The sequence below is a fragment of the Rhinoderma darwinii genome, chromosome 8, assembly GCF_050947455.1.
Source record: "Rhinoderma darwinii isolate aRhiDar2 chromosome 8, aRhiDar2.hap1, whole genome shotgun sequence".
NCBI classification, from domain to species: domain Eukaryota; kingdom Metazoa; phylum Chordata; class Amphibia; order Anura; family Rhinodermatidae; genus Rhinoderma; species Rhinoderma darwinii.
The window spans coordinates 60905296-60915975 of NC_134694.1; the positions used below are offsets into that span (position 1 = coordinate 60905296).

Genomic DNA, 10680 nt, shown 5'->3' on the forward strand with positions numbered 1-10680 from the left:
CGCGCCTAAGTGATCATCGGGGAGGTCACTTGGGCGCACAGGTATTTCCCGTTAATGTGAAACGCAATAAAATTTTGCTTCCCTTTCAGGTCTCGTTTGCTGGCCGGTCTGCCACGGGCAGTGCTTTCGTGGATTCTGGCTCATCTGCTAATATCATGTCTGTGGAATTTGCTATGTCTCTAAAGATGCCTTGTATTGATTTACCTTATCCTATCCCTGTAGTAGGAATCGACTCAACCCCCCTTGCTAATGGTTATTTTACTCAGCATACTCCTGTTTTTGAACTCCTGGTTGGCTCCATGCATTTGGAGCAGTGCTCTGTACTGGTGATGCAGGGATTATCGTCTGATCTGGTTTTAGGCCTTCCCTGGTTGCAGTTGCATAATCCCACATTTGATTGGAATACTGGGGATCTCACCAAATGGGGTAATGAATGTCTTATGTCATGTCTTTCCGTTAACTCTATTTCTCCCCGGGAGGAGGTAAACACGCTTCCTGAGTTTGTTCAGGACTTCGCCGATGTGTTTTCTAAGGAGGCCTCCGAGGTGTTGCCCCCCCATAGAGATTACGATTGCGCTATCGATTTGGTGCCTGGTGCCAAGCTTCCTAAGGGTAGGATATTTAATCTTTCATGTCCTGAACGTGAAGCGATGAGGGTGTATATCCAAGAATGCCTGGCCAAGGGTTTCATTCGCCCCTCGACTTCTCCTGTAGGTGCTGGCTTCTTCTTCGTGGGGAAGAAGGATGGTGGTCTTAGGCCGTGCATTGATTATCGTAACCTGAATAAGGTCACCGTAAGGAACCAGTACCCACTTCCTTTGATTCCGGATCTTTTTAATCAGGTTCAGGGAGCCCAATGGTTTTCTAAGTTCGATCTACGGGGGGCATATAACCTTATCCGCATCAAAGAGGGGGATGAGTGGAAAACTGCGTTCAACACACCCGAGGGTCATTTCGAATACCTGGTCATGCCCTTTGGGTTGTGTAATGCCCCTGCTGTCTTCCAGAATTTTATTAATGAAATCCTGAGAGAGTACCTGGGTAATTTTCTTGTTGTGTACCTTGATGACATACTGGTGTTTTCCAAGGACTGGTCCTCCCACGTGGAGCATGTCAGGAAGGTGCTCCAGGTCCTTCGGGAGAATAATCTGTTTGCTAAGACTGAAAAATGTGTCTTTGGGGTACAGGAGATACCATTTTTAGGGCAAATCCTCACTCCTCATGAATTCCGCATGGACCCTGCCAAGGTTCAAGCTGTGGCGGAATGGGTCCAACCTGCCTCCCTTAAGGCGTTACAGTGTTTTTTAGGGTTCGCCAACTATTACAGGAGATTTATTGCCAACTTCTCGGTCGTCGCTAAGCCTCTTACGGACCTTACCCGCAAGGGTGCCGATGTCCTCCATTGGCCCCCTGAGGCCGTCCAGGCCTTTGAGACTCTCAAGAAGTGCTTTATCTCGGCCCCCGTGCTGATTCAGCCCAACCAAGAGGAGCCATTTATTGTGGAGGTTGACGCTTCCGAGGTGGGAGTGGGGGCCGTCTTGTCCCAGGGTACCAGCTCCCTCACCCATCTCCGCCCCTGTGCTTACTTCTCTAGGAAGTTTTCGCCCACGGAGAGTAACTATGATATTGGCAACCGCGAACTTCTAGCCATTAAATGGGCTTTTGAGGAGTGGCGGCACTTCCTGGAGGGGGCCAGACACCAGGTAACGGTCCTTACGGATCACAAGAATCTGGTTTTCCTAGAATCGGCCCGGAGGCTTAATCCTAGACAAGCTCGGTGGGCACTATTCTTTACCAGATTTAATTTCTTGGTTACCTATAGGGCTGGGTCCAAGAATATTAAGGCTGACGCTCTGTCACGTAGTTTCATGGCCAATCCTCCTTCCGAGAAGGATCCTGCTTGTATTTTACCCCCTGGCATAATCGTCTCCGCCACGGATTCTGATTTAGCTTCTGATATCGCGGCTGATCAGGGTGCAGCTCCCGGGAACGTCCCTGGGGACAAACTGTTTGTTCCCCTGCAATACCGGCTGAGGGTACTCAGGGAAAACCATGACTCCGCTCTATCTGGTCATCCTGGCATCTTGGGCACCAAACACCTCATTACCAGAAACTATTGGTGGCCTGGGCTGCCTAAAGATGTTAGGGCTTACGTCGCCGCTTGTGAGGTTTGCGCTAGGTCCAAAACCCCTAGGTCCCGACCTGCGGGCCTACTACGTTCCTTGCCCATTCCCCAGAGACCTTGGACCCATATCTCCATGGATTTTATCACCGATTTGCCTCCATCTCAGGGCAAGTCGGTGGTGTGGGTGGTAGTCGACCGCTTCAGCAAGATGTGCCACTTTGTGCCCCTTAAGAAGCTACCTAACGCCAAGACGTTAGCTTCTTTGTTTGTGAAACACATCCTGCGTCTCCATGGGGCCCCAGTCAATATCGTTTCTGACAGAGGGGTACAATTTGTTTCCTTATTTTGGAGAGCTTTTTGTAAAAAGTTGGAGATTGATCTGTCCTTCTCCTCCGCCTTCCATCCCGAAACTAATGGCCAAACGGAAAGGACCAACCAATCCCTGGAACAATATTTAAGGTGCTTCATCTCTGACTGTCAATTCGATTGGGTCTCATTCCTTCCCCTTGCTGAATTTTCCCTGAATAACCGGGTCAGTAACTCGTCAGGGGTCTCCCCGTTTTTCTGTAATTTCGGGTTTAACCCAAGGTTCTCCTCCGTCTCCCCTGGTTGTTCCAATAATCCTGAGGTAGAGGAGGTTCATCGGGAACTGTGCACTGTCTGGGCCCAGGTTCAGAAGAACCTAGAGGCGTCCCAGAGCGCACAAAAGATTCAGGCGGATAGTAGACGTTCTGCTAACCCCCGGTTTGTCGTCGGGGATTTGGTCTGGTTGTCGTCCAGGAACTTGCGCCTTAAGGTCCCGTCCAGGAAGTTTGCTCCCCGATTTATTGGACCTTATAAGATCATTGAAGTCCTCAACCCTGTATCCTTCCGTCTGGAGCTCCCCCCATCCTTTCGCATACATGACGTCTTCCATGCCTCCCTCCTTAAACGCTGCTCCCCGTCCTGGTCCCCCTCGAGGATACCTCCTGTTCCCGTTCTCACCCCTGAGGGGGTGGAATTCGAGGTGGCCAAGATTATGGACAGTAGGATGGTCCAGGGCTCACTCCAGTACCTGGTCCATTGGAGAGGATACGGGCCGGAGGAGAGGACTTGGGTACCTGCCCGTGATGTTCACGCTGGGGTATTGATCAGGAGGTTCCACCTCCTCTTCCCCACTAAACCGGGTCCCCTTAGTAAGGGTCCGGTGGCCCCTCATAAAAGGGGGAGTACTGTTAGGGATCTGCCAGGTACTTCATCTAGCTATACTCCTGGGATTAATCAATCCACACCTGAGGCCAGACCTGTTCGACTGACACCATCTCCCACCAACCAGGGTGGCAGGCTCAGGAGTGGGAGAGCCTATCGCGGCCTGGTCTGTCGGAGTTAGCTCCGCCCCCTGCCCTTTATTACCTGCCCTGTGCTCTCCCTCAGTGCTTGTAATTCTTTTAGATTCCTGGCCCCACTGCTGCTTGCTCCAGCCTGCTTCTGCCGTGCTTCTGCCTTGCTGCAGTTCTGCTTGACCTGCTTTGCTTTGCCCCTGGCTTGCTTCTGTCTCCGTGCCCGCTCGGGTGTACTCACTTCGTCCTGGTCCTGACTGTTCGTTCGCCGCCCCGTTTCCTCGTGGCGTTCCGTGGCTACTGCCCCTTCCCTTGCGTGTTCCCTGTTTGTCTTCCTGTGCACTTAGCCAGCGTAGGGACCGCCGCCCAGTTGTACCTCGTCGCCTAGGGCGGGTCGTTGCAAGTAGGCAGGGACAGGGCGGTGCGTAGATTAGGGCTCACTTTCCCTTCACCTCCTTCCTGCCATTACATCACCTCCATTCAGGTGATTAGAGCTGAGCTCACACAGCCCATGGGGAAGAGTGGACTGTTTCTCGAAAAAAGCTGCTTCGCATCAGTGGTAGGCAGCTGCAGCCAAGGCAAATAAAATCATGGTATGCATCAATAGAGGCATATATGCCTATGACCAGAACATAATTTTGCCTCCATACAAATCACTAGTCCAAAAACTCATAATATAGTGCGTCCAATTTTGGGCATCTGTCTATAAGAAGGACATAACTGAACTGGAACTGGTGCACAGGAGGGCAACCAAAGTAATTAAAGGGGTCTTCCCATATCCACATGATATGTTATAAATGTCAGATAGATGCAGGTCCCTTAACCCAGTACTAGCTTTGTCTGATATCGCTGCCTCCCGGTCACTACCTGGTTATACGGTCGGGAGTTAAGAAAACAGAGTAGCTCGCCGAGCCATGCTGTAACTCTCATAGTAGTGAATGGCTGTTACGGAAGCAGCGTAGCATGCAAGCTATGCTGTTTCCGTAACTACCATTAATTTCTATGGGACTTACAAAAACAGCGTAGCCCAGCTCGCCACGCTGTTTTCGTAACTCACGATCATATAACCTTTTTCATTGTCGGAATTCACCTGATTCAGTTGCAACACAGAGCAGCAGAACAGGGTTTAGGGGGCCCCGTTTTTTAGATAGGTGTGGGTTCCCCTGTGGATATGTCATAAATGTCTCTCATGGGAAAAACCCTTTTAAGGAAATGGCTGGATTGCAGTACCAAGAAAGATTTCAAACTTGGGGTTATTCTATTTGTAACAAAACGGCTTAGGGGCAATGCTACCTCTAAGTCTTGGCAGCTCCTGAGCGGAGCAGTTAAGGAGCAGGGTAAGTCTCCATCAATGGTGGGCGATCTGATGACCAAAAGTAATACCCCCAGTAAACTCTAATATAGCGACTAAATAAGAGAATAAGAAAGCTGATTTTAAATTCGTTTTAATTACTTTTTTAAATACTATAATATTACAAGTACAAACTGTAAAATAGACAGTTATAAACACCAATTATAGGCATCAATGAAAGAATGCCTCTCTTACACCAATGTCCCTATAGATGGTGCAACAGACCCCCTGAGATAGCGCCACACAGACCCCCTGTAGATAGCGTCACAACCCCTCCCTGTAAATACTGCGCCACACAGCCCCCGTAGTTAGCGCCATACAGCCCCCTGTAGATAGTGCCACACAGCCCCCTGTAGATAGTGCCGCACAGCCCCCCTGTAGATAGTGCCACACAGCCCCCCTGTAGATAGTGTCACACAGCCCCCCTGTAGTTAGTGCCACACAGCCCCCCTGTAGATAGTGCCACTCAGCCCCCCTGTAGATAGTGCCACTCAGCCCCCCTGTAGATAGTGCCACACAGACCCCCTGTAGATAGTGCCACACAGACCCCCTGTAGATAGTGCCACACAGAACCCCTGTAGATAGTGCCACATAGACCCCCTGTAGATAGTGCCACACAGACCCCCTGTAGATAGTGCCACACAGACCCCCTGTAGATAGTGCCACACAGACCCCCTGTAGATAGTGCCACACAGACCCCCTGTAGATAGTGCCACACAGCCCCCCTGTAGATAGTGCCACACAGCCCCCATGTAGATAGTGCCACACAGCCCCCCCGTAGATAGTGCCACACAGCCCCCCTGTAGATAGTGCCACACAGCCCCCCTGTAGATAGTGCCACACAGCCCCCCTGTAGATTGCGCCACACAGACCCCCCTGTAGATTGCGCCACACAGACCCCCTGTAGATTGCGCCACACAGACCCCCTGTAGATTGCGCCACACAGACCCCCTGTAGATTGCGCCACACAGACCCCCTGTAGATTGCGCCACACAGACCACCTGTAGATTGCGCCACACAGACCCCCTGTAGATTGTGCCACACAGACCCCCTGTAGATTGCGCCACACAGACCCCCCCTGTAGATTGCGCCACACAGACCCCCCTGTAGATAGCGCCACACACAGCCCCATGTAGATAGCGCCATGCAGACCCATGTAGATAGTGCCACGCAGCCCCCCCCTGTAGATAGCGCCACGCAGCCCCCTGTAGATAGCGCCACACAGCCCCCTACCCTTGTATATACTGCCTCGCAGCCCCCTACCCTTGTATATACTGCCACACAGCAACCTCCCCCCCTCCCCTTGTATATACCTCCACACAGCCCCCCTCCCCTTGTATATAGTGCTACACAGCAATTCTCCCTCTGTATATACTGCCACACAGCAATCCCCTCTCCCCTTGTATATAGTGCTACACAGCCCTCTTCTCCCCTTGTATATAGTGCCACACAGCAATTCCCACCCCTGTATATTACAACACAGCTCCCTCAAAAAACAAAAGATTTTACTTAGCTTGCCCCGCTCCCGCGACGGACGGAGCGCTACATTGCCTCTCGGGCAGAACGCATACACAGACTGTCGTGATGATGTGAAGTCATCACGCCAGCCTGCGCAGGGAGTCTTCCCAGCGAATTATAGGCTGCAGGCCTAACATGGCTTGCAGCCTATAGAATTCATTTATATCTGCGTCCTGAGAACGCACATACAAATGAATGTGGCTGTCGCTAGCACCGGTGCTCCACTCCGGTGCTAGCGACGCCACTGCATCCGTCCGCCATCCATGACAGTGCGCGGGCTTTAACTGTGTAAGGCGCGCGGCCATGCAGCCGCGCTTTATATAGGGAACACTCCTTAGGGGATCTAATCACTATATAAAATATATGAATGGACAGTAAAGAAATCTTTCTAATGATCATTTTATACCTAAACCTAGGGGGCAAGGGGGCATCCTTCACGTCTAGTGGAAAGAAGGTTTCTACATCATCATAGATGTATATGATAGATTTACTGTAAGAGCAGTGAGACTGGAACACTCTGCCATGGAATATTTAGTAAAATGGGTTGTCTCGCCAAAGACAGACAAATTTGGGATTCTTTCTTTAGAAAAAAGACGGCTTAGTGGCGATCTAATTACAATTTTCAAATATATAATTGGAGAGTACAGAGATCTTTCTCATGCTCTTTTTACTCCTAGGCCTGTAACAAGGACAAGGGTGCATCCTCTACCTCTAGAGTAAAAAAAGGTTTCCCCATCACTGCAGATTACTGTAAGGCCGGTGAGACTATGGAACGGTCTGCCACAGGATGTTTATTGAGCAGGTTCAAGAAGGGCCTTTCTTAAAAAATATAATATTACAAGTCATGAGTAATAGATTCTGGAGATGTGAAGTTAATCCAGGGATTTATTCTGATTGCCATAATGAGGCAATTGGCATCCACCTCATGGGGGTTTTGCCTTCCTCTAGATCAACATGGTAGGATTATAGGTTGGACTTGATGGACCTTTGTCTTTTTTCATCTTTATTAACTAGGTAACTATTCCCCTTATTAGCCTCTATACTTGAAAATTGTAATATTCCTAAATACATTTATTTCAATAAATGCATGGGTGATGTGTTTTGTGTCAGTGCAATGTAAATGGGACACTCAGTTTGATTGTATGTCCAAGGTTACATTCACCAGCTATACAATTAGACCCCATACACAAGACCGTATTTTAATCTTTCCGTATATACGGATCAGTATCTCATCCGTAAATACGGTCCGTATTTGATCCGTATATACGAATCCGTAAAAAAAAGAGGGAGGCTGCAAATGATGTCACCAACATGTTGCATACCAACACTTACGTAAATACGGACGGTTTACGGATGCACATCCGTAGCCGTCCGTATTTATGGAAGCGCCCATAGGTTTCTAGGGGAGAGTCCATGCCGTAATTGCAGGCAAGAACAGGACAGGTTCTACAATTTTTTTCAGCACGGACAGCCATCAGTAAAAATACTGAAAGGTTTCCGTAGCTAATAGAAATGAATGGGTCCGTAATTACGAATTAAATATACGGTCGTGTGCATGGGGCCTTAGACGTGCGTTCTCAGATAATGTTGTTCCTATCTTAGGATATCCTCAGTGTGTGTGTGCGCGTGCTGCTCCCCCTCCCTCGTTGCTTTTTAGACACACACTACAGCTCCTCCTGTCAAAGGCTCAGTTTTTCTACACGTCGGGAGTACTTTCTGACATAATGTACCTCCAAAGTATGCCACTGTATTGCCATACAATGGCATTCGTTGGCCATTGGCCACAATGTAAAAAAAAAAACACTGTATACTGCATGATATACGTGTTTTTTTTTTTTTGTTTGTTTTTTCGGTGGCCCACTGTGTAGGAAAATGAAGTCTGCCATCCTGATAGAGGCCAAAAGGACACTCTTTTGCCTCTATTATGTGAATGGGAGCCTAGGACTATGTTCGCCTTATGTGCCGGGAACTGAATGTGTTCACCGAATGTGATATGAATAGAGCCTAATCTGTGCCCTAAGCTGCAGGATAGTAACAAGAGCAGGACGGCGCCTGACTTTTTCCTACCAGTCCTTCTGTTATCTAATATACTATAGATAAGACAGGAGGCTGCTGCCCTACATTTCATCTTACAATATGGTTCTTGTGTTGACAGGTAGCTAAATGCCTTTAAATGTTCAGTGATGAGCCCAAAGTTTTCTCAGTTTGCATTTTTGGTTCCAATATTGCCTTTAATGAAATGGATAGTATGTTTTAAACTGACTTTAAGCACTTTCCTCTCACAGGTTTACTATATCAACTTTACAGATATTGCAAGTTATGCTGTGATGATTGATGAGAAGCCATTTCTGCAATGTACTCGAAGCATAGAACCTGGTAAAACCAACTTCAATACCTGCTACACTGCTGGAGTTTGCCTCTTAAAAGCCAAACAGAAGATTGCAGTAAAGATGGTTCATGCAGATATCTCCATCAACATGAGTAAACATACGACGTTCTTCGGAGCCATACGTTTAGGGGAATTCCCTGGCTCGTAAACTTCTAAAAAGGCAAAAACTTTTAAGGCCCACATAGTGTTACTAGCCCACTTGACTTAACAGAAGTCACAGGTTTTTTTTCATTGACATTGGAGAAAGCACAAGTCTGTGATTGGGTCTGGTGGAGGACATGAAGAAATAAGTGGTTTTATGCTGAGAATGGCACTGGATATTGTATTCTTCAGAAGAATATGGACAATTCTGCAAGTGTGACACAGGATCATGTTGCCAGTACTGTTGGGATTTTTGTTGCACTAGCTGGCCACTTCCCATGCATGGGATCATCAACGCTGGTGGACAATGCCATTGATAACATGAAATAAAAACTGTTTTTCCCGCATTATGTTTTAATAAATAATATATACACAATAGAAATAATTTTATTAATACAAAATACAGTGGATAAAATTCTATTAATTTTTTTATCAATACTTTGGACTTACAGGAAACCTGTCACCAGTATTTTACTTGCTAAACCAGCAATACCTGGTGGCAGTGGGTGAAAAATAATTTTTATGTAACCTATAATTATCTTCTAAGTCCGCTCTATACCTTAAGTAATCAGTTTTTTAATGTTGCCACGCAAAATGCTAATGAGCATAAAAGAGTCATATCTTCGTTGGAAAAGAGTCATATCTTCATTCCTCAAGCCTTTCCGAGTTAACCCGCCTCCTTACTTTTGATTGACAGCCCCCCCGCCCAGCACACACAAATTCCCACGCTTGTGCATCGATGTCCTGTTCTGGTGCGTGCGCACAACGAGACACCATAGCGGGGCATGCACGGTAACTAGATTTGTGGCCAGGATGAAGCAGGGAATGGTGTCTGACCATACATGATGGGCGCATACACACCATCTCAGATGAGATTTTGGCATTCAGGGCGACAGTTTTCGGCAGTAGGCGGGCATAAGAAGAGGAACATACGAGACTGCCAGATTATTACCATAAAAGGTGCAAAAATTTTTAAAGGCTGTTATTTACGGTTGGAGGAGGCGTTCAGTAAAGGGGATAACGGCAATGAACTTTTGACAATACCGGCCAGCGAGGTGTGAGTAGAGTTCAATAGGTGAAATGCTGGTGACAGGTTCCCTTTAAGCTCTGTGACTATAGATTCCTAACCGTTTTCAGAAAGTAAAAAAAAAATAAAGAAAATTTGTTTTTTGATTTTTTTGATTTTCGGTTTTGCTAACCAGTTAAATTAGAGATGGAATCACTATATTGGCCAGTTTTTGATAGAGAAAGCCTTAAATATGTTCTTCGCTACTAGAAACCTTTTGACAGATGCTGCAATGTATCCTACTGTATATGCATGTCAGCCCCGACCCCCTTGCAGAACACCCGTGAGAACGGCACTGGGGTAGCTCCTAAGTTCACTGTCGATATATGGACAGAGACGTCACAAGCTTCCCCGGGTTGCGGTTCCCGTGCAGAGCACTACCTGATGCTTCCTCCAAATATGGACAGTGACATCAGGTGCTTCCCCAGGGCTGGAGTCACCAGTCAGAGCGTTCCTGCTGTCCTGTGCAGGAAGCTCCAGTGACATAACTGTCCATATATGGACATTTACATCACTGGAGCTTCCCGACCTATAAATTTTACAGATGCCATACAGCGCCATTTGTCTCCACTAGGCTCCCATGTTAAAAAAAAGTATAACGCGCGGTATACGATTTTATATGGGATCTCTAAGGATGGAATAAAGTAGTATACTACGCTATTCCATCCTTAAAAAAAAAAACAGCTATACTGACGTATACCAGCCTTATGGCGACAAAAAGGACACACTTTTTGCCTCCGTCGGGCTAATGGAGCCCCCTATGGACACGTT

General features: G+C 47.6%; 1 protein-coding gene across 3 annotated transcripts in view; it reads left to right on the forward strand.

The window, feature by feature from the left end:
- The window catches only part of EDA (ectodysplasin A), a 218615-nt gene extending 209425 nt beyond the window's left edge, over positions 1 to 9190 (forward strand). For all 3 annotated transcript variants that reach the window (XM_075835656.1, XM_075835655.1, XM_075835657.1), the window contains exon 8: positions 8599 to 9190. In XM_075835656.1, coding sequence (XP_075691771.1) covers positions 8599 to 8850 — 252 coding nt within the window. In that variant the 3' untranslated portion in view covers positions 8851 to 9190. The remainder of the gene's footprint in view (positions 1 to 8598) is intronic.
- The last annotated feature ends 1490 nt before the right edge of the window (positions 9191 to 10680 follow it).